General features: G+C 35.3%; 1 protein-coding gene and 1 long non-coding RNA gene across 3 annotated transcripts in view; both read right to left on the bottom strand.

Moving 5' to 3' along the window:
* Positions 1 to 27551, bottom strand: part of LOC140151272 (solute carrier organic anion transporter family member 2B1-like) — a 50365-nt gene continuing 22814 nt past the window's right edge. The window contains exons 4-10 of one of the 2 annotated variants that reach the window (XM_072173549.1): positions 25531 to 25768; positions 23770 to 23934; positions 12127 to 12503; positions 11319 to 11503; positions 6193 to 6257; positions 5037 to 5281; positions 1 to 1784 (exon numbers count right to left, since the gene is read on the bottom strand). In XM_072173549.1, coding sequence (XP_072029650.1) covers positions 1716 to 1784; positions 5037 to 5281; positions 6193 to 6257; positions 11319 to 11503; positions 12127 to 12503; positions 23770 to 23934; positions 25531 to 25768 — 1344 coding nt within the window. In that variant the 3' untranslated portion in view covers positions 1 to 1715. Of the gene's footprint in view, positions 1785 to 4921; positions 5282 to 6192; positions 6258 to 11318; positions 11504 to 12126; positions 12504 to 23769; positions 23935 to 25530; positions 25769 to 27551 lie in introns of both variants that reach the window. The other variant, XR_011858922.1, reaches the window with a different exon arrangement.
* LOC140151280 (uncharacterized) lies at positions 16457 to 20761 on the bottom strand. The gene is made up of 4 exons (XR_011858923.1): positions 20516 to 20761; positions 19990 to 20062; positions 18384 to 18552; positions 16457 to 17506 (listed from the first exon to the last, which is right to left on the bottom strand). It is a non-coding gene; the product is annotated as an uncharacterized lncRNA (long non-coding RNA).

A 27551-nucleotide genomic window follows, 5' to 3' on the forward strand; every position in this document is an offset into this window, starting at 1 on the left:
TTACTAGTATTCGTCTACTACGTTATTCATGTATTCGAAATTTAGAATCTAAATTTCGAATACACGTATTGATACACGTAATGACCCGAATGGCCAACCATAAATGGTTTTTCGATTTCGGGTTGTTGCTGATAAATGCCGGAGGTACAATTTGCCCTCCACACATGACAGAGCTCATAAACCGACAACCTTATTTAAATAGTATAGCTACAGGTAGTCCTTTTTAAAGGATTTTGTTTTCTTAATTTGATATCTTCATTCGAAAATAATACTGTGTTTATACATCTTGTAAAATCATTATAGTGGTTGCATTTTGTCAAATTATTATAGTGGATACATCCTTTTTAGGAACCTTTTAAAGGGTTTTTCTGAATTAGATGTCTTCATTCTAAAATACTGTGTATATACATCATGTCAAATCATTATAGTGGATACATCTTGTCAAATCATTATAGTGGATACATCTTGTCAAATCATTATAGTGGATACATCTTGTCAAATCATTATAGTGGATACATCTTGTCAAATCATTATAGTGGATACATCTTGTCAAATCATTATAGTGGATACATCTTGTCAAATCATTATAGTGGATACATCTTGTCAAATCATTTAAGTGGATACATCTTGTCAAATCATTTAAGTGGATACATCTTGTCAAATCATTATAGTGGATACATCTTGTAAAATCATTTTAGTGGATACATCTTGACAAATCATTATAGTGTGTATACATTTGTTGTCAAATCATTATAGTGGATACCAGGCTTGTCAATCATTATAGTGCATACATCTTGTCAAATCCTTATATTGGATAAATATTGTCAAGTAATTATAATGCATCTGTCAAAATCATTACAATGAATATTAGGCTTGTCAAATCATTGTAGTGGATACATCTTGTCAAACCATTACAATGGGTACATCTTGTCAAATCAATGCAGTGGATACATCTTGTAAAATCATTATAGCGGATACATCTAGTCAAACCAGTACAGTGGATACATCTGGTCAATTCATTATAGTGGATGCATCATACATCTTGTCAAATCATTACAGTGGATACCAGGCTTGTCAAATCATTATAGTGGATACATCTTGTAAAATCATTGCAGTGAATATATCTTGTCAAAACATTACAGTGGATACGTACATCTTAACAAATCATTATAGTGGCTGCATTTTATCAAATCATTATAGTGGACACATTCCTGACAAATTATAGTGGCTACATCTTGTCAAATGTGTTGTGCCAATATAACATGTCCTTCGATTTAGAGCTCTTGCCGATAAATGCTGGAGTTACACTTGCTCTCCATGCATGCGTGACAAACCAAGATAACAGACGCACGGTGCAATTTTGTGTCGGTGGGATGGGAGGCGATCATAAACAAACACATCTCGTAAATAGCGGAGTTGCAGGTAGTCTTTTTTTACAGGAATTTTATTTCTTAATTTGACGTCTTCACTCTAAAATAAAAATTAATACTGCGTATTTATACATCTTATAAATCATTATAGTGGATGCATCTTGTCAATCATTATAATGGATGCATCGTGTCAAATCATTATAGTGGATACATCTTGTCAAATCATTATAGTGGATACCAGGCATGGGCGTCAAATCATTATAGTGGATACATCTTGTCAAATCATTATAGTGGATACGTCTTGTCAAATCATTATAGTGGATACCAGGCATGGGCGTCAAATCATTATAGTGGATACATCTTGTCAACTTTAGAGTCTTGCTCCTGATTTCCTGTAAATGTTTTGGCACTACTCTGTAAACGGATAAATAAATAAATTAAACATATTCATTTCTTGCCAAGTCGTCCAATTAATTTTACCAAACAACCAAGTATGGGGGGTGTGTGTGTGCGTTTGTAAATGCCTCCAAACGAGGACCTACATATGGATATACACACCATAAAACGAGGACACACCTCCAAACGAGGACGTCCTCGGTTTGAAACAGACTATGACCAGGATGACGTAGGCCTAAATGATGCAAATATGCATATAAGATAGGTCCCCCATAGCGGGTATATTTTATAGGACGGGTCTCAGTTAGATAGTAAGTTGTCTGGTGTGTCTGTGTGATGAGGTCCACGGTGTGTCGATTAAAAACGGGTGTGTGAGTCCTCGGTTAGATAAGTCGAGGTCCTCGTTTGAACGTATTTACAAACAGGGGTGTGTGTGTGAATGATGCGTGCTTGAGGAAATCGTGCAATATGAAGCAATTTATTATAACCCGATCCCGAGTACAAGTAGGCCTATAGGCACCAAGATCATGAAAATACCCGAGTCTAATACTGCACCGCACCAAGATGAATTATTTGCAGGGGTGAATAATTAAAAATGAGTACATCAGTTAAATAAACTTATAAAACAATAATAATTAAAACAAAGTCTATTCTTGCAATTTCACTTGTTTGCAATAATTGAAATTACTACTATAAGAGTAAGAGTTGAAACACGATCCTTTCCAAAAATTGGCACATTTTCAGAAATTCCAAAATGATTATTTAGTGCCGCCCGTCTTACACCATCAAAAAGACCGAGGGGGGGGGGGGGGGAGATGGGAAAAGCTTTTAAAAGAGCATTTGCCGAGAACGATGAGAACTGGAGCAGTATCGGAAGTGTTTTACCCCGGTTTTATAGATTCGGACTAGCGCAGTGGTTTTCAATTTCAGACTAGCGCAGTGGTTGGACTGAAGCAGCTAGTGTTTTCTAAATTTAAACCAGCCTGTGTCGGACTATCGGCATATATCTGACAGGCACTAGTGCATATCAGAATAGGACCAGCATGTACGGACTGCCGGTGCATTTCAGATTCGGACCAGCGGCGTGTCGGACGTGCACAGTGCATTTTCAGATTCGAAATAGTGGCGTGTATATGTTGGTGTGTGCAGTGCATTTCAGATTCAGACTAGCAGAGTGTCGGACTAGCGGTGCACGCAGTGTGTCCAGTGGCGTGGCCAGGAATTTGGTATGAGGTGGCAAAGCCAAATTTTCGTCCCCATTTAGGAGGCAATGCCCGATTTTCGTCCCCATTTTTGATTTTTTTTTTTTGTCCCATTTTTGGTCGTTTTAAGGACATTTTGCTCTTTACCGTCCCCATTTTGCGCCTGAAATTTTTCTGTGGGGGCACTCTGCCCTCTGCCCCCTGGCTACGCCTGTGACTACCGGCGCATTTCAGATTCGGACTAGCGGCGTGTCGGACTAGCGGGGGTACCCCGTCAGGGACACCCACATAATAATCCTAACGCTTCTCAGTAGATGTACATGTAAGAATGAAGAGTATATTAATACTCCGACGTCCTGCGAGCGTTTTGCCACTGCGAGACGTAGCCGCCACTTTTCCACGCCTTTTCCACATGCGTAGTGGCTAAACGTTTCCGCAGCGTCCAGTATAAGGAAGATGTCGCAGGCGAACATTGAAGCTCAGTGGAAAGAACGGAAGGTCGCATCGGATAACCGAAAATCGCTGTGGAGAACCGAAAACGCGATGTTGGTTACAACGGATAAACACCCGCAAAGACTATAATCTCATCCTTTCGCCGGCAATATTGTCCGACGTCTTCGGCGCCGAGGGCGATTTTTCGTTGCAGCAAATGTTGCGTTTCAGTTTTCCGCAGCGACTGTTGGACCGGGCTGTTGGACCATGGTCTTGATTTTCACTCAGGTGATTAGCTGCATGGACTCTGTTCTCCTTCTGTGTTCTGCAGCAGAAGACGTCTGGAGACTAGTATATCTGGAGAAGACGCCGAGGCAATTTTTACGGAAGACGCTGGCGATAATTAGCCACTGCGTCTGTCGCAACTGAAAATCGCCTTCAAGACGTCCGAAGTCAAAATACAGTCAGACGTCTTGCGGACATTGTCCCGTTGCAACAGACGCAGCGGTTAATTTTACGCTATATCGTCTCCTGCATCTGCAGCGGCTAAATTTCCGCAGCGTCTTCCAATCAGGCGTTGCAGAAGACGTCCATAGAGCAAACAAAGCCCCCAACAAAGCTGATCATATGATGAGTGTATAGAGAACGGAAGGTCGCTGCGACCGGGCGGACAACTTGATAATCGCAGCGGGAAACGGAAAACACGACGTCTGATATACCGCATCAAAACGCCCGCTGAAACGTCGGACTATTTTTTGGCTTTTTGCATCCGCATTTCGATGGTATGAAATAAAATACCGTAAAAACTCGATGTGTGCTTATTATCGACCGCTTTTGAAAACATGAAATTGTACCAAAGTCCGGCGCTTTACCAACTGGGCTAATGGGGTAGAGACACACATTTGCAGGTTTACTTGTTGGTATGTGTACCGATGATTTGCTCAAAACCCTTTACACTTTTGTGGATGAGCTCTTCATCATTCATGTTTGTATGTTTTAAAAGCGCTTGATAGTAAGCACATTATGCTAACTATCAAGTTTTTACGGTATTAGTTTTCAATGTAGTTAATAGCTAAGCGGAATTTTCTTTATAAACACTTCAATCCCGGGGGGTCACTCCCATTGTGGCCTGTACACCATCCGCGATAATCAACTTTTGAAAAGCACCCTAAACAAGGATTTAACCCTTGGCTAAAACAATACCCTAAACAGAGATTTTATTCCTTGCATCAAATTTCATACCCTAAATTTCATTTCCGTGTATTAGCAATTGCAATTTTGCTACCCTTTTTACCAATATTTCATGTTTTTGACACCCTAAACGCGTTACGCGCGTATCGTGCCTACCCACGAAAAACAACCCTTTTTACGCGTTTTCATTATCGCGGATGGTGTACAGGCCACAATGGGAGTGACCCCCCCCCCGGGACTTCAATAAACAAACACAAACAGGCAAGCAAACAAACAAATGCTGTATGATCATGAGGTAAGTCTCCATTGCTCTATCACCATAAGCTATACCATAATAATTTCAGGCGTCTGGTATACATGATGGTGGTGCAGCAGTGTCAAAGAGAGTTGTTTACAGTTGCGTTTCCCGATTTAGCCATCTGCGATACCAATTGAACACACTCACCCCCTCACTCAATGGCTGATGTTGCCTCTGATTTTTACTCTGCTGTGCCCTCAGCGAATAATAAGCAATCCAAACACAAAATGTATGTAACGCAACAAAACCAAAAAGCATTCCTATGAAAATTGTGCGGTATTTCTTGAGATCGTACAAAACGCAGGCTCCTGTATGGCCGCATTTGTTCGTTTCGTGCAGAAGACATGATGTGTCGATTGCAACACCGAAGTAAATTGGTCCCAGTAGATTTCCTGTCAATGTAAATGTGAAAAAATACGGTGTACTGGTATTTAGAACCGAGGGCATGCCTACAATGTGCATTATATGTGCAGTTCCGGTTCCCATTGCCTGTTTCCCTTCAAAGACCCCATATTATCCGGGCATATTATCCAAGTTTTCCCCCAGAAGGCAAATTTTTGCTCCTAATCCCTTTATGTGGACAAATTCGTACTGTTATACAACATCTACCCCCGCATCCACCTCCAAATTACATTTTTAGAATCTGCCCTCCCAAAGAACCCATTTTTAGAATCATCCTCGAAAGGCCCTCTTTCTGCATCATTTGCCACCGAAAGACCACATTTTTCGGATGTTACCTCGAAGGACCATAATTTTTTAGTATCTGCCCCACGAAAGACCACCATTTTTACCAGTTGCCTATATGAAACATCCCTTTTGCCAAGAACATGAAGAAAGACTCCTATGTTGAAAGACCCACATGCAAGTCACTTTACAATTGGAGTGCCCCCCAATTTAGAAACACCAAACATCATGCATGCTTTAATGCATTTTTCAGGCGCGGAAATCCGGGCTTTGGAAAACGTACATTACGGAGCGTACGATACCAATTTGCACACTTTTCGTAATAATATAAAGGAACTTAAGGAAGATCAAAATAATTATGGTGACAAATTTGCAAAATAGTCATAGAGGATGGTAAATTCTTACAAGTTTCAACAATAATGTCAGTAAAAATGGCAATCTGTTGGCAGCAATTAAAGTTGCCCGAATTTGCCGCGTTTTACGGACATTATACATGGTGTGTTTTTAATGTTGTTTTTCCGTTTTAGAACATTTAATTCCTAACAGTGGTCTTTTTTTTTTTTTTTTTTTTTTTTTTTGCTTTTTGGCGATAGGCATGATGGGGGAATTGTTAGCTTACCCAATATCCTCATGACAACGTTGCTTAAACCAAGACCAATCGCTCGATCGTGTTGTTCCACACTCCTAGAGAATAACAACAAAATGATAGGATTTTAGTAGTAGTAATAAATATATATATATATATAAATAAATAAATAAATAAATACACCACCATTATAAAAGTAAAACAAAAAACAAAAAAACATCACCGTCTAGCGTCAAAATGAAGGTAGAGTGGTTTTTTTACAAATCGGTATCGCCTATCTCGCTATTATAGTACCTTGAAGAGGAAGAGGCTCTTGTAAAATATTTTGATGTCATGACTCATGGTCAGGGCCGGATTTATATACATTGGAGGGGGCTGGCCAGGCCAAAATTTGGAGCCCCCAAACTCAACGTGAGGAGGTCATGTGCAGTGCACTAAAGTGGCCAAAAGAGAGAGAGAGAACTATTATTAGAGGATGGTCCCCCTGCGTTGAGCATAATGGATCAATCTCTTGAAGATAGGTATTTAGGGGAACCAAGGTTATTGGATACCCTATCGAATGACCTTGAATTCACAGTGTGACATGGAATGATGTTATTTTATAAACATGATAAAAGAATAACTTTTGAATTTTGATCAGCTTACGTACAGCAACTACAGATAGGGCATAATATATTTTGGGAAAAGAAATGAGAATGAACAGAAATTGCTAGCGGAACCAGGGAATAGAGTCTTTATTTGGTATATTTTCATACCTTATTTGGGCAAGTAAAAGGTAGGTCTATCATAGGTTGCCTTACAAAATGCTTTTCCTGATAAAAGGTATGAAAATACCAAAATAAACTTTCTCGATCATCCCACACCCCATGAGAAATTTATTTTTAGCTATAGGCCTATCTTGATAGCAAGCTTCTCAAAGTTTGATAAAGGGTATGAAAATACCAAAATAATCTGTTCCTGATCACGCATTCCTAACCAAGTAAGTTCCAATTCACGAAATAATTTGAAGGAAATCGATTATGTTAATCTTCAGTAGACAGCATGCAGGGTTTTTTTCTCAAAAAAAGTTTATAAAAGGTATAAAATACTAAAACAAACTTTCTTGATCATTCCCCATTTGAGAATTTGAAAAGATACTATGCCTTTTCAATTTTCATTTTTGCTATCTTGAGTAGATAGCAAGTTTCTCAGAGGTTTCCAAAAGGCATGTATATAAAAGGTATGAAAATACAAAATAAACTCTGTTTGGTCACGCACCACACATCCCCCCCCCCCCACATGTTTCCTCACACCAAGAGACCATTTTGTCAGTTTTACTTTAAGAAATTAGAGGAAACTTGTTAATGCTTATTATTTTGTCTGCTATCCCAGCAAACACAAAACGTTTTCGACATCATTCGCAAAAGGTTATAAAAGGTTGTCAGAAAATGTTTAAATGTCGGGTTATATAAAGGGTATATTAAGAGTATAAAAAGTTTTCATAACCTTAAAAAACATTTTTTGATAATCTACTGCTCAGCAAACAAAAATGTTTTACAGAAAACGTTTAAACGTCGGGTTATATAAAGGGTATAAAAACGTTTTAATAACATTCCAAAAACATTCTTGAAAACTTGATACAAGACATAAACAGAATATTATTTTGGGGTTGAAAAAATATTTTGCGAAAAATGTTTGCCCAAAATATTTTCAATAACGTTTTAAAAACCTTTTCATGACCTTTATATAACCCGACATTTAAATGTTATTAAAATGTTTTGAAAAAAACATTTTAAGAACATTTCTGTGTTTGCTGGGTTCAAATATTTTAACATAATGTTATTTAAGTATTGACACAATATTTTGCAAAAAATTTTGCAAAAATAGTTTACAATAATATTTTTTGAAAACATTTAAAAATATTGTCATACAAAATGTTTTAAAACGTTATCATGACCTTTATATAACCCGACATTTTAATGTTATTAAAACGTTTTTACCTAAACCAAAATATAACTTATTTAAAATGTTTTTAAAACGTTTTTGTGTTTGCTGGGATCTTCAGTAGACAGCAGGGTAAATTAACACAAGCCGACTTGATTTATTGGCCAGAAAGCAATCACACTCACTGCCAATATGTTAACCTGAGAAACATTTTAACCAAAAAAAAGCGAACGAAATATGATCCATATTTTACTTTGCCTTATCACAATAAAGTATAGTAAAACCGGATATGTGTATATACCTTTACATATTACAACATTATAGCCATATTTTCATGGCGAACCTGATCTGACCATAGAGCTGTATTATATATAATAACCATAACACCCAATTCAAAGACCCCGCGACCCCAGTTTTTAGGGACTTGTTACCTTAATCATGCATGCCGAGCCTTCTACCCAAATGATCATTCATTTATTCCTTTCGAGCGTGCCAACATGGAGAATCGAACCAGTGACATGCGTATTAGGAAGGCATCCATTCAAAACTATAATCAGATAATTCATCAGCGCATTATCCAATATTTTGCTGGCGATTCGCGTCAGTAGTACATTTTATATGAAACCAACAGTATGGTGTTTTATTATTATTATTGATACTACATTTCAACGTAATTGTCATCCTGCTTAACGATGCATAACTTCATTGTGTTTTTTAATCAACTTGTATCCCTGTAATCTCAAATATAGCTTCAAATTATTTTTGTCTTATGATAAGGATAATGAACTGAGTGCAATGCATTCGTCAAGATAATCGCACGCGCCGTGGAGTTATTGCATTTAGCTCAAGAGCCGATAGGCTCAAGAGCTAAATGCAATAACTCCATGGCAAGTGCAATTATCTTGACGAATGTATTTGCACGAGTACATTATCCGTCATACACTTTGAGTGTAGGCCTATTAAAACAATAGGCAATATTAATTGCTGCATTCATTATATTAGTTTTAATATTAGGGAAAATATCTTACATTTTAAAAACACGTCAGGACATTGACCAGCTACGTAGCATTTAACTGGTAAAGAAAATCAATCCCGTATAAGTTAGCTATCAATGGTATCGATTGCGCCATACGTCATACTTTAGTAACTTATTCACGCATGGTTTGTAACCAATTGACTTTATGTTGTGATCATTTAATATCGTGGTTTCGAACACAGAGAGCACTGAACCAGTTGGAAACGATCGATTTAGATGTCCGACTAGTACTACGATGAATATCGACTGGACTTTATAGCTCTATAATTTGAACTTTAAAATCTACTTATATTAAAACACACGACATTGGGATTTAACAATTTGTTCAGTATTATCATAGGCCTTCAAACACATGTGTTTGAAGGCCTATGGTATTATAAAGCATGATCATGATATTATGCGCTAGTGTGTGTTTCCAGGCCCGGCTATGTTATTTTAGATATAGGCCTACATGTATTTCATTTGTAAAATGCTGAATATTTTGCAATGGTGTCATCTTGTATAATTATGATCCACCTGTTTTTGGCCCTTTTTAATTAATAGAAGCTCGATTATTCTCATTTGATGTTTGATTTATTTGAGGTCATTAATCATAATTTATGACAATGATCTGCCCTTTGCACGAGCGATTGCCGAATAGGGTGCAACTCTACTAGTCTTATTAAAATACTGCCCTACCCCAACCCTAAACCTAAACTCCGTAAACGAGGACTGGACTCAAGTCTAACGAGTTGCACCCTATTCGGTAATTGTACCCTATTATAGAACACCGTTTGTAACTATACCATTTTAACACCACAGAATGTATATTCGTACTTTTTTGATGGTATATATATCGAACAGACAATTATATAGTTATGTGACCTCTGTGTCGAAAGCGTCACCTAACTCTACTATATGGTTATGTGAAAGTAGTATTTCTAGTATTTGAGCGTGCACGTATTATCTAGAATCTATTGTTTAGCGTGCAGGTTTTAGATAATGCATTGTTTAGCGTGCAGGTTTATATAATTTGGGCTGTGAAGGGTAGTTCGCGAAAATAATGCACGGGAGAAGAATACATAACGATGAATAGAAACGGGCACTAGAAGTGTATTCTAAGATAATTATGGTAGGCCTTGTCATGCATGGCAATGTACATGCATGTCGTGCAGCATGTGGTGATCTATAATCAGAAAATGGAAAATCAATCAAGAAATCCCATTTCTATATCAGAATCGTAACGATCATTTGAATTCATCTAAATGACTAGAAATTGGCTCTCCTCTTGCACTTGGACGGCGCTGTAGAATATTGGCCGTATTTATTTGAAATTCAACAAACCTTAGCCAATATTTCTCCCACAGTAAATGATAGGTTGCATATACTGCATGTATATGTGCACCTGAGGTAGGGAGATAATTGACTAACCCAGTACATCCATTATCCTACATAAGCCAAATCAGTGACTTCCTTTAACCAAGATATCTCCCATGGCAGTAAAAGATAGGGTGCATTATACTGGATTCATGTGCATCTGACGTGGGGAGATAATTAGATTAACCCAGTGCATCCATTATCATATAACACAAGTCAAGCCAATAAGGACATATTTTTAACCAAGATATCTCCCACAATAAAGGATAGGGTGCATATACTGGATACATGTGCACTGGGTAGATAATTAGATTAACCCAGTGCATCTATATTATCTTAGCCTATAACACAAGTCAAGTCAAGGACTTCTTTTTAACCAAAACATCTCCCACAATAAAGGATAGGGTGCATATACTGGATATATGTGCATCTGACGTGGGGTGATAATTAGATTAAACCAATGCATCCATTATCCTATGACGGTGTAAGGCAATAAATCATGCCCATAATTTTATTTGATACTTTCCAGGATGGATCTGCTACATACGGTAAGTCAAATTAGGGACGCGTCATTTGATTTTCAGGTGAGGTCATGGGAAATTGGTCGGGCGGATTTTTTTTTCTTTCTTTTTAGGCCGCCGAAAGGCGATTTTTTTTTGTTCACGCCTTTTGGTTGCGAAATGTTTTATTTCCAATTTGATTGTATACATTTTTAGTACCTTTATGCAGCGTTGGTGGGTTTTTTACTCATCAGTGGGTGAAATTTTTGTTTTTCGTCTCACTAAAGGGCGAAGGTTTTTTCTCTTTTCAAATGGTGCACCCCTTAGGCCCTGTTTATGATTACCTGAGAGTCACCATGTAGTTCGGATTTTGACTTAGCGCGACGAAGAATGCTCCAATTGCATAAATCAGACAATAGGGTATTATAGTCAAACACACGTGAACACATTTTCCTAGCGTTGCGAATCTCTCAGTTACCACGTCTCCATTTGCCAACATACTGGGTATACAGCTACAGTCGGAAAACACCTGAAATTCATCAGAAACAAACAATTCCAATTCATCTTAATTTTGAATGCATCAATAAAAGCATTTTAGTATACAGGCTGTATCAAAATCAAAATCAGAATTAGTGTGTTACCCATCCGTGTGTGGCGTTTTTGAAAAGGTATGCCTCTTTAATTCTCTCAAACCAACCATTGGATGCACTTGAACTGACTTCATACTTTGGTCATTTCAAATAGAGGGTGCGTTTCAAAGAGGCAGGCATTTCAGCATACACAAATTGATGGGCAACGACGATCATTTTGATACAGCCTGTATATCACATGATCTTCTCTATCACATGGTCAGTTTGTATGTTTGTTTGTCTGTGTGTCTGCATGCCCATTCCGGATTTAATAGATAATAATGATTTGAAAATGTATTTTTAATGTATTTCAAAATGACTAGTGGCAGTAAAAGTGACCCATCTTACCACGTTGAGGCCCGTACGCCCCCCCTAAAATTGGAAAGTATACAAAAGTCCCAAAATTTCAGAATCAGCACCCCCGTCAAATGAAATCCTGCGTACGGGCCTGACGTTCCCCCTCCCCCTCCCCCATAATTAAATTCGCCACAAACATATTATAAAACCAATATCACACACTCACCGTGTCATTGATAGCAATATCGCATCCTGCAAAACACGGGCTAGCAAATGTGATCCCGTCATTGCCACAAACTGGATTAAAATCTACTTCAGAACACTGACATCTACTATTGCACTCATTGAATAATATTATATCACTTTTGTCATGCAGTTTAAATTCAGAAACAACGTCCATAGGGTAAGGCATTTTTAACCCCGCAAAATGAGAGTCGTGGCCACATCCGAGAAATAACAGAACGAACCAAAGGAGCATGCAGGCAATACCCATGATGCCACTCATACGAGCACATCTTTGAGGAGGTTCAGTGAGATTCCATCTCTTTACGAGATAACTACCCAATAAGATACCACCCAATGTTGCCGGTAGGACCATACCACCTGTATGGAAAAGAAACAAAATACTGCATATAAAAAGGACTCTTGGAAAATTGTCTCTTGAAAGTAAAGTACTACCGTAGTTTCTGGAATTTAAGCCGCACGGTGGTGAATACACTGAAGTCCATATTTAATCATTTAATTTTTAATGATTCTTCTTAAATGCTAAGTAATCATTATGCCATATTCTAAAATGGTGTTAAGTGTTACAACCGTTTTGACTTTATGTTACTTTTCGTCGAGTTTTGAGAATCTTTCGATATGCCTACGTCACATACTTCCAATGCACCATAAAAGCTCGGCTTATAGCCTATAAAATACGGTAATTTACATGATAATAATATTGAATGAGAAAATGTGCATGTGCTGAAAATAAATTTGAAATTTAATTTTAAGAATTCTTTCATCATTATAAATATATTTTCAGTGTATACACAATACAAATTTTGAATGATTAACCAGCCTTTTAAAATGGCGAATGTTTAACTTGCTATATGCATAATATAGGCCTACCACATTTTTGACGAATTAATATTTTATTTACAATGACATGTAGGCCTATACACTGTTAGAAAAAAACCTGTATTTTACCGGTAAAATACAGCAACCAAAATACAGCAACCGTAAACAAGAATTGACCGTTAATTGAACAATTCGTTTGATTTTTAACGGATGCTGTATTTTACCGGTAAAATACTGGCAGCTGGGACGCCGGTATTTTACCGGTAAAATACAGCAACCATAAACAAGAATTGACCGTTAATTGAACAATTCGTTTGATTTTTTAACGGTTGTACGTTTTCTCCTAAAAAACGGGTTTTTTTCCTTCGTGCCCGTTACTGGTAAATTAACAGTGGAATAATGCAATAATACGACTTTTAACGTTTTTAAGAGGTCCTTAAATTCTAATAACAACGTTAATTAACGATAACAGTGTTATTTTATGGTACTTTCTACATAAATGACCCGTTATTTGGAGTATCTGGGCAGTATAAATGCCATCTTCAGCCGTAATATAACACTATACTATCTCTTAATTAACAACATTTTAGGTAAAATGACGCTTGACAATGTCAACAAACGATGTTTTAATGTTATTTAACAGTTGGCGTGAACATACATGATAGATGTTATTTTACTGAGATCGTGTATAATTTCAGTTCTACTGTAAATAAACGTGGCAGAATGTTATTCCATAGTAAAATTGTATATTTCAGGGAGTAACGTAAACAAACTATTGTACTGTAAAATAGCGCGCGTTGAAGGCGGTTATTTTACAGTCACTTTGTATATTCCACGTCAGGTCGTTATTTCACAGTCAATTTGTATATTCTAGGTAGCAACGTAAATAAACTTGTGTTAGGAAAAAAAATAGCATTGAAGACGTTATTTCAGGGAGTAACGTAAATAAACTATTGTACTGTAAAATAGCGTTGAAGGCGGTTATTTCAGTCAATTTGTATATTCCACGTGAGGCCGTTATTTCGCATTCAATTTGTATATTCCAGGTAGTAACGTAAACACAGGTTTGTACTGCAAAATTTACAATACAAACTAGTTTATTTACGTTTAATTGCAGACGTTGCTACAGGTAACGTAAATAAACATCTGAAAATTAAAGTTGTTGACTGATCATTAATTGTTATAAATCATGCCTTCGTAACACATTCATGCTGTGAGTACTCAGCAAACTAATTTGAAAAGGAATAAACAACAAATCACACGAAGGTGTTTTCACAATCTGTTTATTAATCAGCACAGCTGAGATAAACAACAACAAACAGATGAACAAGATCAGTAAAATCTTATAAACATTGGTTTCCTCAAAATGCAGAGAGCCCTTTGTTGAACTAAACCCTCGAAACTTACACATGCAACAAATACAATGTATCAATATACATGTAAATCTGTCAGTCTATATCAAAACGACTTTTGGTACAATAATACAGAGTATGAAAAATGAAATTAAAAAGATTAGTCGTGTCCACACAGTAAGGTTTAAGACATTTAAACCCAGGTTTAAATTCAGATGGATTTAGCGGCGGGTTTAAATTGCTGTCTGAACGATCATCGGATTTAAGTCTAGCAGATTTATCGAGCCCTAAATCCGCCAATTTAACCCTGCTTTTGACCAGGGTTAGTAGCGGGTTTAAGCTTAAATCCGCTGTGTATGAACGGTGTTCGTAGAGCTGTCGGGTTTAAGGGGGTAAAAAACTAACATAATGCCCATTGAACTACGCAGTTTAGATAGAAGCGAACTCTATTACATGTATTATGCCTATAGGGTGCTGATTTCATGATGGAAGCAGGTATTACGAGTTGAGTTATAAATTTTAGAATTTCATGTTTCATATTTTGATCGCGTTAGGCCCCTACTATATAAAAGTCACGGTCAACGTTTTTAGCTATTCGGGGCAGCAGAGGAAAGGGCAAATTTTCATCATGCTGTAGGCCTATATCATTCGAATTTCAACAACGGGTATTTTCGTGCCAAAGTATTGCTTTGAACTTGAAGATAAAACATCGAAAATTGTCATGTGCACACTTGTACATTTCGTATAATCGAAAGTTCTAAGGAAATATGCTCAAATAGCACATAGTCTAAACCCGGGTTTAAGCTTATTGGATTTAGGCACTAAACCTGACTGTCTGGACGTGCAGAGATTCTATCGGATTTATTTTAATTGCAGCGGATTTATAGGTGATAAAGATAAACCTGGATTTAAATACATGTGAGAACGCAGCTTAAGTTGACTTATTTCCTGTGTAACTAAGTAAATAAGCATTTAATTATTACAAATTTGGTAGCATTTTTAGAAAGTGAAATATAAGTAAAAGTAGGCCTTGATGATTAACTAAGAGTATCTGATTTCTTATTCTCAGACCAAGTCCATCGTTTTGATATGAATTGACACAAATAGCAATAGCAATATAAATAACGTGCTATTTTTTATATTTTCAACAACTTCACTTTCACATAATTTGAGGCCAAAAATATAAACTCAAACATAGAAAATCATGTATAGGCCTGCACTGTGAATTCCCTTCTTGGAATTTGTTCATTGAATACTTCTTGATATCTTCTTAATGTTATTTTTGATATTTTTATCAACTTTACACTTTCACATAATTTGTGAGGCCAAAAATATAAACTCAAACATAGAAAATCATGTATAGGCCTAGGCCTGCACTGTGAATTCCTTCTTTGAATTTGTTCATTGAATACTTCTTGATATCTTCTTAATGTTATTTTTGATATTTTTATCAACTTTACACTTTCACATAATTTGTGAGGCCAAAATATAAACTCAAACATAGAAAATCATGTATAGGCCTAGGCCTGCACTGTGAATTCCTTCTTGGAATTTGTTCATTGAATACTTCTTGATATCCTCTTAATGTTATTTTTGATATTTTTATCAACTTTACACTTTCACAAAATTTGTGAGGCCAAAAATATAAACTCAAACATAGAGAATCATGTATATAAGCCTGCACGGTGAATTCCCCTCTTGGAATTTGTTGATTGAATACTTCTTGGTATCTTCTTAATGCTATTTTTGATATTTTTATCAACTTTACACTAAATTCATATAATTTGTGAGGCCAAAAATATAAACTCAAACATAGAAAATCATGTATAGGCCTGCACTGTGAATTCCCCTCTTGGAATTTGTACATTGAATACTCCTTGGTATCTTTTTAATGATATCTTTTATATTTTCATCAACTTAAGGAGGAGCTGACCCTTCGCGTTTTTTTCATGCACCTAATTACTAACAGTATTCCTGACTATATTCTGAAGAATTGGGAAGGGCTACAAAACCAAAGTTACCATGACTATAGCCAAGATTACCATCATCATGTCTATGAAGTTTGATTTTGTTTAGCTTTTACAAATTTTCTTCGAGAGTGTAAAATGTTCGAAAAACAAAAGTTTTGAACATTTGACACTATATGCGAAAATCAATAAAAGCTAAACAAAATCAAACTACATAGGAAGGATGGCAAAAACCTTAGCTATATTCATAGCAACTTTCATTTTCTAGCCTTTCCCAATTCTTCACAATACAGCCTAGAGTAGTACCGCTAGGTGCACGAAGGGTCGGCTCCCCCTTAAAACTTTCACAAACTTTTTGTGAGGCCAAAATATAAACTCAAACATAGAAAATCGTGTATAGGCCTGCACTGTGAATTCCACTCTTGGAATTTGTTCATTGAATACTCCTTGGTATCTTCATAATACTCCATGACTTAAACAGATTACAAAGACTAGAATAAATACTTGATGACAGAGGCCAAGTCCCAACCCAAACTCACTCCATAAGTAAGCAATGTGCTGGTGGTATGATTTGAACCCAGAATCTCCTGGTCACTAGTCTGTACAATTAACATGATTAATGGTACGGTACTGTAGAACTAATCACAGTAATGCTAGACAAAAAGCATTGATCACTTTTCAATTAGTTTTGAGTGGAATTATCAATCTGTCTTGAGTTTTGCCATAGAGTAGCCCATGTCTCTCACTGGTGAACTATCAGTTCATTTGTAATACTTTTAGCTCCCTTATTTGTGAGTCTCACTATGATTGGCTACTTGGGCAACTGGTGTGTTGCAACTGGTTCGACCACGTATTGTTCGTGTATTACACAATAAACAGTGGCGCAATATTGAACCAGCACTTTTGTTTCACGATTGCCGAAGTTTGAACCCAATCATAGCTCTAGTAACCAGTCACATTTCTCAATTGTTGATATAGATATATGCAACAACCTACTCTGAACAGAATACATAATTCAGAACAGTAAACATCAATTCAACATCTGATGATTTAGATGATAAGATATAGCTTCCTTTATCCGTTCAATTTCAAAGTCTATAGCCAATCACTTTCAAAGTCTTTCAGTTTGTTACATACTTGGAGGACTTGTGGATGAACGGCTGTCTTCTTGCCTTTCTTTTTACTTCTCTTGGACCCTTGACTAGGGTTGATGCCAAGGAAGCACCTGAAATCAAATTCATACATTCATATCAGTTCATTCAATATCAGTGACAATACATTGTAATTTGTAGTTTTATTATTGAATAATATTCTATGTAAAAGATTTTCATAGACATTGAATGCTGTTAACATAAGTCACAAACATCTAAGAATATGGTTCATTCATATATCAAAAGGGTTTTGCACTAAATTATTACAACGAAAGGTATTTAAGTTGAAACTTATGCACTACATGGATTTTTCATATTAGTTTATTTTGAAGGACTGTATAATTTTAACATTTTTGACCTACTGTGGACTAACCACTCTACAAATTATGATTTTCCCACTAGTTACAGGCCCATACACATCAACTGACACTGATTGATGATCACATGATTCAGGTGTTTCTGTTTAATGTTAAGGTTGGATTCAGGTACAGCAATTTGTCCATTTGAACTGTTGTTGAAATCTATACAGCAGATTTGCCAATAATAAAATGAATATTTTAACTTGTTTCCAGCATTACTAAAAAAAAAATAAAAAAAATATCATCAGACATTGGAAGCAATCAAAATATGCACATTATTTAGTTTTCATCATTGTTATTATAATTAAAAAGCTACAAGGGCTACAATAGTACATGTACAATGAAACCAGTAATGAATGACACATTATTTGAATTCCTATGATCATTTTACATAAAACTCCTCAAATCTATTATAAAAGTTTCAAAATTATTGCAAAAGTTTCAAATAAATTGTGAAATAGCTTCTTGCACCCTCAGTTCATCCAATCCATAATGTGTTGGGCGGTACAAAATGTTAATAATGAAAAACACATCACACAACACCTCAAAGCAAATGAAGCAGAGAAATAAACATCCTTATATATAATCTTACCTCTGAATAAATTCCAATGTTGCTCCGATATTCTCAGGGTACTCGAAGTTAAAGACGTAGAATGTAGAGAACCACAGGGCCAATGCTGACAGCTGGTTGGTGATGAGATCAATGACTACCTTCCCATTTATTGTCAGTGAGAACTTGTTAGTGTCAAATGGTGAATCTCCTATTTAAAGTAAAGAAAGATAAAATGCATTGCATACACACAATGAAAGGAATGCCAGTTAAAGGGACAGTCAGTGATTGTACAGAGATTCAACATCCCTTTTAAGATCACTTTAATTCCAAACTTTTAGCCAAGTCTGACCTTCCGTTTAGAAGTTATGCAATATTGTGTGCATTGCATTGTTCCATAGGCTTCTATGGCGAATTTCTGATGCCCGCGCATCAGAAAATAAAGATTTGACTCTCGTTCACAAACTGTATAGTTTGTGCAAGATTCCTTTTCAGGCTAACCTTCCCCAACAAGCAAAAAAAAAAAAGGTATGTGTGAAAAAAGTTTGACCTTGACCCGCAGATCTCTGACTGTCCCTTTAAGCATTCGCACATGATTTCATATTGAAAACAATAATAAATTCCAAAGCGATTATTGTTTCCAAGTAAAAGTACTACTTTTTCTGAAAGAAAATTTGATGAGGAATTCAAATCTGTGACTATTTTCCTTCAAGTGTAGAAGAAATTTAAAACAAACTGATTTAAAACTATGACAAAATTACATATTTTGGATCTACCTGTAACTTGGTTGGACAACATTATGTTTACATTACAAGTTTGTCTCATTTGAAGGGCTAGTATGTCCTTAACTGATGAACTGGCATCTGTGCAGTTTGATTACTCTCTCAAAATTACATTGAATTAATTTATGAACTGACACAATTAGAAACCAAGATTGGCTCCAACTTTATATTGGGTGATAATGAATAAAACTTAACTTCTAAACCTCCTTTTAGCTACTAGGCCTATGTTTTAAGCTAAAGCAATACTGACATGTCAGGCTATATATTTAGTTCAGAAAATGATCTTTCTTGGCTTTTGTCAGTTAGGCCTAAGTGTTTCCTGACTGGATTATGAGTGTTTGTTGCAAAAATCCACAAGAGAATTTCTATATGCTTATTCATTTATTCCCAAAGTTTCATGACCAGGTTTTTGCTCTTTGCTGGATAAAAATCAAATGTGCAAAAATTTAGGTACTTTCCAGAAAAATGTAATTCAAAGATTATTAAAATGTCAATTTAACCTCTCAATGAGCTAAGTCAATTGTCTTTACAAATTTTTAAAGGTAGAAAGCAAATTGATTTTAGAGCTTATTTTTTTTTTTTTTTTTCAGAAATAAGGGTTCTAAAAGGGTTCTTCACTTTTCCTTTATATGGCACCCTTTCAGGTTCTAAAAGGAACCACTAAGACACTCTAGGAACCTTTATTGGTTCTTAATGTAACAAGCTATAGAACCTTAAAGGGTTCCTGAATTTTCTGTAACCTTTTTTGAGGGTTCAATAGCCAGGGTTCCATATACTGGACAAAAAAGGTTTCAGTTGGCACCCCCTTTTTCTGAGAGTGTAAGTGATAATCGATAGCCAATAAAGCCACAATGAATAGAATTTACCATGGGCAACAAGACAAGGTGTTGCCGGTAACTCCAGTGTTTCAATGGTAGAAGCTGAAGTACTTGTCAAGGTCTATTTGAAATATAAAAAGAAAATCAAGTTCAGTAAAAACATAATTACAAAGTAGCAATGGTATCAATGTGTACATGATCTGATATCGAACATTTAAATAATCTCTCCCTGAAATTACAGTTATTTTTTACTTTTGTATATTGTATCGTAAAAAAAATGGGATATTTGATAAAAAACATTACATATACAGGAAAATGTAAAATTCCTAATTTTTCACCGTATTTTTGTATATAAATTGTTTTAAAACGGTAAAAATTGTATTTTTCCCTGTAAATTAACGTTCATTCTCCTGCAAGTTGTGCAACTGAAAAACTGACCCGAAATTGAAGTTTGAGAAACTGACCCAAATGACCCACAGAAAGATAAGCATTGATCTATGGTACCGGTACATGGGCATTTAGATCGTACCATGCACTTAAACCATGTGAACTAAAACAACTAGCGTTTACTTGCCTGTCTCTGTTAAAGTTGACCAGCAAAGAAGCGATCTAGCAAACTTATCAAAGTAAAACACTTCGACGCCACGGTCGTCTTCTTCAAGTCCTATCGGCCGATATACGTCTCATTACAGCGCGCAACGGCTACTCCCCGGGGGCTGCTCCTCTGCATGCGGTATTCTGATACTAACAGCGCATCCTCAGTTCAATCAATTATGCATAATTACCCAGGGAAAACGGTCTATAAAGTATTATTACAGGAGACCTGTGAACTTACGGGTTTTCAAAAAAGAAAATACATTTTTATTTGTTTGTTTCTGTAAATTTACGGATTTACCAGAACATCCATATTTTTCTGTAAAATAACATTAATTCCGTAAAAATACGGAATGATTCCGAGTTGTTTGGAATATTTACCGTTAAAACTCTACGGAATATTACGAATATTCTGTATTTTTAAGGAATATTTTCCGTAAGAAACCTCGTTTTATTCTGTATTTTTAATGAATAAGTTTTACGGAATGAATAAATTACAATTTACGGATGTTCCGTAACCCTGCTGCCGGAATGTTCCGTAAAATAACGGAATAGTTTGCTTCTATAAAACTATGAAAATATATCTCAAAACACTTAAAAAGTGAAGTATAATGTTGAAAAACAATTAGGGTCCTATGTGTTTTTACCTGCGGTAGGATCAATTCACATTTATATTATGATTTAATTTGATATTTTTAACAGTGATGGTGTTAATTTAAAAAAAAAAATGGTGAAAGTCATATTTTACCTGTAAATTAACTTCATACTAATATTTTAACGGTTTAAACGTATGTTTTATTTGTAAATAAACAATAAATTACATTAAAATTAAATTATAAAAAATTTGCAGATTGTATCGTTAAAAACAAACTAAACTTTAGATTGACAGGAAAACGTTAAATTGATGACTTTAGCGTCTTGAAAACGGTAAAACTGTTAATTTTTCATGTAAATTAACGTTGAACTTCAATTGTGGTACGGGAAATTGTAAATTTACGGTTGTTTACCATAATGTTGTGTAAAATTTGTTCAAATATAGTATAAGCCGTATTTTTACCTGTAAATTAACATTCTAACCATTTTTAACAGTGTTAGTAATGCACTTTTAAAAGAAACTGTAAGAAAACGTTCAAACGTATGTTTTTATATTTAAATAAACAGTAAATTACATTAAATATACAGTCATTTGTTTAATTTTGCACATTACATCGTAAAAAAACCGAAACATTACATTGACAGGAAAACGTATAATTATACTGATTTTTTAGCGTCTTTTTGTATATAAATTGTTTTGAAAACGGGAAAAACTTTTAATTTTTCATGTAAATTAACGTTGAACTTCAATTGTGGTACGGGAAATTGTAAATTTACGGTTGTTGACCATGATGTTGTGTAAAATTGGTTAAAATATGGTATAAGCCGTATTTTTACCTGTAAATTAACATTCTAACGATTTTAACAGTGTCTGTAATGTAATTTTAAAAGAAACTGTAAGAAAACATTCAAACGCATGTTTTTATTTGTAAATAAACAGTAAATTACATTAAATATACAGTCATTTGTTTAATTTTGTATATTGTATCGTTAAAAATAAACTAAGCATTACATTTACAGGAAAACGTAAAATTGCTGATTTTTTAACGTCTTTTTTGTGTAAATTGTTTTAAAAACGGGACAAACTGTTTAATTTTCATGTAAATTAACTTTCACTTATTTGTGATACGGGAAATTGTAAATATACGGTTATTGACCATAATATGTTGTGTAAACTTCGTTTAAATATGGTAAAAAACCGTTTTTTTACCTGTGAATTAACATTCTAACGATTTTAACAGTGTCGTAATGTACTTTTATAAGAAACTGTAAGAAAATGTTCAAACGTATGTTTTTATTTGTAAATAAACAGAAAATTATATTAAAATTACAGTAATTTGTTTAGTTTTGTATATTGTTATCGTTAAAAAATAAACTAAACATTACATTTACAGGAAAACGTAAAATTGCTGATTTTTTAACGTCTTTTTTTGTATATATTGTTTTAAAAACGGACAAACTGTTAATTTGCATGTAAATTAACTGTCACTTCAATTGTGGTACGGGAAATTGTAAATTTACGGTTATTGACCATAATGTTGTGTAAACTTTGTTTAAATATGGTAAAAACCGTATTTTTACCTGCAAATTAACATTCTGACGATTTTTAACAGTGTCGGTAATGTACTTTTAAAAGAAACTGTAAGAAAACGTTCAAAATTATGTTTTTATTTGTAAATAAACAGTAAATTGCATTAAAATTACAGTTATTTTTTACTTTTGTATATTGTATCGTAAAAAAATGGGATATTTGATAAAAAAACATTACATATACAGGAAAATGTAAAATTCCTAATTTTTCACCGTATTTTTGTATATAAATTGTTTTAAAACGGTAAAAATTGTATTTTTTCCCTGTAAATTAACGTTCATTTTTAACAGTGTACACGCATCCATGTAAGTGTCATGCTCTGGTAAACTTGTAGACCTCACCGCGTGATCAGAGTGCATTTATGACACAAATTTAATACAATAACACCTATTGTCACTTGATCCCTATATCAATCATAATTCATATCACTAAATGATAATTCATATGGCCTACTCGGTGCGGTGTGATATTGCAACTTGTCTGTATCGACAAGAAATCAGCTTTTCACTTGCATCGTAGTTAACATTTGGTCAAATCCACCAAATCGGGACTGAAATTTATAAACCTTTCCCATAGACTCGACACCTTTCAGTGAAGGGCTCTTGTAAATTATGAGTAGGCTACATGATACCCCTAAGTACTTATAAATACCATCCAAAACCTAAGAGCCTCAGTGAGATTGCTGGTTGAAAGCCCTCCTTCGTATATAGGCCTACATCAAACATGTTCAGAAGACACGAATACGCCCAAACGTCCATTTGTTCCAAAGTGCCCTTAAAAGCATCCAATTATATAGGGCAAATTTCGGTGTTTTGTGATGGGTCGCAAAAACAGCAAAAATTAGGTATAGATAAAGTCAGCATCCGAAAGTCTGTGTGGGACATCCGCGTACACAAATTTTCGAAGACCCCCCCGGTTGTTTTTTGCCTTGTGTTGGAACTCCTCCACAGATAAGCACGTGCCCTCTGTGCATGATGAATAAGTTTCGTAGCCCTATATTTTATTTTTATTTTTTTATTAGGGTTTCCGTAGTTTTTATATAAACATACCTAAAACAATCGGTGCCAACCACGTTGTCAATCCATACTGTGTCTCCAGGTACTTTGCTCCAAAATAAAATTGGCCTAACCCTGTTACAATTATCCATGTTGTTGACAACGTAACACTAATGAACGGTATGTTGGTTGCCAGTCTCTTCAACGCTCTAAAATAAGCTGCAATAATAAAACAAAATAGGTTTAGGTCAATAGCCCGAAGGGTCATTAATATTCCAAAAAATCAATAAAAGTATTATAACCCCTAAACTTCAACCTAACCCCATAACATCAACCTAAGCCCTAATCCTAAACCTAACCCTGATTCTAATCCTAACTCTGACCCTAACCTAACCCTATCCCTAACACTAATCCAAATGCTAACTCTAACACTAGCCTTAACCCAAACGCCTAAACCTTATACTATAACTGATGTCTCTTTTCGGACTGGACCCTTTGAATCATAATGGGCTTTTCCCAAAAAGACAACATTGGTTGGTGATATGTTTAAGTGTTAAATTCAACAAGTGATAGCCTTAAGCTGAATTATGTGTCAATTACAATATCGAAAAAACATCAAAATAAAAAAATACAATAAGGCAAATATTGCACTTATAGAAATTGTCATGATAATTAATAAAAATGATATAATTAAAATACAATTGCAGATGTCAAATACTGCATTCATAAAAATTTCCATATTCAATAATGAAAATTAATTTCATATGTAGGCCTACAGGTTGTTACAAAAAATATTATACAATTGCATTTTTGTTTCAAAGTAAAAAATGAAAAGTGCTACGAGACAATAACTTGAAAGAAATCTGTAAGAATGCGTTTAAGATCCTTACACAGGTGATTATTTCCAAAGAGTAAGTGGAATAGTGTGGAACGGGGCTGCTTCTGCTTTTCACACACTTTCTTCAAGAAACATGTCTTGTTCCACACTATTCCGTTTACTCACAGATTTCTTGTGTTGGGTGGCAATTACTGGGCTGTGAATGTGGTCCAGGAAGCTGTTCCATGTCAGTGAATTTTGCTGTTGTATCAGTTGGACAACTGTTTAGTTACTGAACAGTGTTTAGAGTAATCCTGTGTTCAACCTTTGTTCATTTTAATGGACAGGAATTTAAGATATGACCTTGTGAAAAATTATAAGTTTCTTTTTGAGGCCAGTTTATACATGTTAAATACAGTCATATTGAACGTTCAAAAACGTTCACTGACATAAAAATTCAATTTCAACAACAAAAACAAAGAAAAAGAAAGTGAATTACGGTCGTAACAATTTTGTTTCAGCTTTTGTGCGTTTAACTTTTTATTTGACTTATGAATTAATGAAAGAAATGTTAGAAATTATATAAGTCTTGCACATTAGGGCCTATTCTGTTTTCTTAAATGTTGTCGGAAACTTTACAGATCTGCAAACTGCATGGTTTCTTTCTTTTTTGATATCATTTCCCTACTGTCTTTTATTCTGGTATTTTTCTTGCCTACTTTGACTGTTTCATTTCTTCTTCTTCTTGCGTGTGAAACCTAATAACCGGGAGATATTTAGATCTCATGATGCTTTCTGAACTGCTGTTCCTTGTTTCTGCATCATCTTCAGTAACATGATAGAGGGGCATTCATAGATGACGTTTCATTAGATTTGATGTTCTCCTCACGGGTTCTTCTAAAATAAATTTGATTGATGTTTAATTGTTACTGCGTGTTGGTCATGTTCTATCATGTTCTTCTAATAAGTCATCGATAAATATTCTGTAAATTTCTTACCAAGTATAGCTTGCGATATTGGCCGGCTCTGGTTCGATTCATAATCTGCATTTGTTTGCAACGAATCGACATTATTCAAGTTGTTATCACGGTTCTCCGGATTCTTAACGGGATCCTGCACATGATGTGTCTCATGATTTTCTTGATTTGGCATTTCTCTCGGGAAGAGACAGAGAAATGGCGCCAAAAGCATCATCAACGGACCGAATACGAGGAAGCCCAACCACCAAGCGCCAACCTTCAAAATTATGAGAAAAAGGAACAAAACTGTATAAACACAATGATTCCTACCTTAACCCTCGATTTGACCCATTAATAGGCCTGGAAATTTGCTACCAGTTCGACTCATTTGGGCGCGATTTTTCCCCGGGATTTTTCATAACGAAGTTAAGGGCTCGGATAGCGACGTTTTCACATATTTTGTGTGGGACCTGAGAGCACATCAGACATTGCATTCTGAATACTAGTACGATGAATGTCCTGCTGATATCAAATAATTTTATGGCAAATTATTAAAATTTGATATTTTTGATATTTTTAATATTTAACAGTCCTCGAAGTTGGCCCTAATCTTTATAAATCTATAATGATATGTTTTCAAAGTGTATGTAGCTTGGATGATAAGCCGACCATCAAATGAAAATTTTGACCTATATTGAAGATGTATACATTATTTCCCTCAAAAGACGTAGCCTACATTGTTTTGATTTTGTGAGGGAAAAAATCTATATCTTTAATATGAAAGGTCAACATTTTCATATGATGGAAGGCTTTTCATCCCAGCTACATACACTTTAAGTACATCATTAGATTTATGCAATTTACTCCGAGCAAATCATTTGCTATAAAATGTGTATTATATCGCGAATTTCACAATACAATTCGATATGTCTGATATGCTCTCAGGTCCCACAAAAAATACGTGAAAACGTCGCTATCCGAGCCCTTAAAGGACTATTGGTCCAAAACGTGTTTTTATTAAGGGAGGTGCAATGAGCGTGAACCTGGTTTGGATGCAGAGGGAGTGTGCCTGTAACAGACACAGCCACCAGAAAAGGACCAGCTCAGATCGCGCGCCAAATAAGTTTGCAGTCCAGAAATTTCATTTTTTTTCTCAGCCTTGCAAAAAATAGGCAGAGGTGGGAATCGAACCCGGGACCTCCGTGTTGTAAAACCTACTGCGTTACCACTGAGCCAACTGACAATTAGCTATGAGAAGTTTGATAGTAATCCTTGATATTGCTGAATAGAATAAATCAATACTGATAGGTATATTTATCTAATGTACGATGCTATTCAAATTGGCCTATAAACTAGGAATATAATGTGAAATGACTATCAATCAATCAAGTTGTCAAGTTATCAACAATCAATAATAAACCGACGTAGCCTATCATGGAATATTACTAACTAGGCCTACTAACTAATATACCAAATAAATAAAATAAATAAATAAGTCAGTAAATAAATAAATAGGCATAGGCCTAAATAAATAAATACATACATAATGCAGAATACAGTTAGTATTTTAGTTGCAAAATTCCAAACATTCTATTCACACATTCTATTATAATTTTCTGCTATACACGCAAAGGACCTGTGCCTTTAATATGTCCGCGCCTAATCAATAATGAGTCTTTTCACCATGCTCACACACCATGTTAAACTATTGTATCCCTGGAGTATTATCTACTGACCAAGTCCTAACAACTCAATGAAATGGATGCTATAACGTACCCAATCAAGCGAACATATCAAGGTCATATCAGGGCGTTATACAAAGAATGGTCAAAGGTCAACGTTTCCAAAGAAGTATAGTAATAGATGTAGACACAAGCTTTCGTGCGGGAAACATAAACACATAGTCGTCAGTCGTGTGGTTTTAATGGCTGTCCCAAAATCAGTACCAGACCCGGTTTCCAGACGGCAATGTGTGTGTTGTTACAAGGAATGCAAACTCATTTTATCAATAAGTGAACCACATAGAGGAATACGACTTCTATCGTGAGCCAATCTGCATT

Source organism: Amphiura filiformis, chromosome 4 (genome assembly GCF_039555335.1).
Source record: "Amphiura filiformis chromosome 4, Afil_fr2py, whole genome shotgun sequence".
Taxonomy (NCBI): domain Eukaryota; kingdom Metazoa; phylum Echinodermata; class Ophiuroidea; order Amphilepidida; family Amphiuridae; genus Amphiura; species Amphiura filiformis.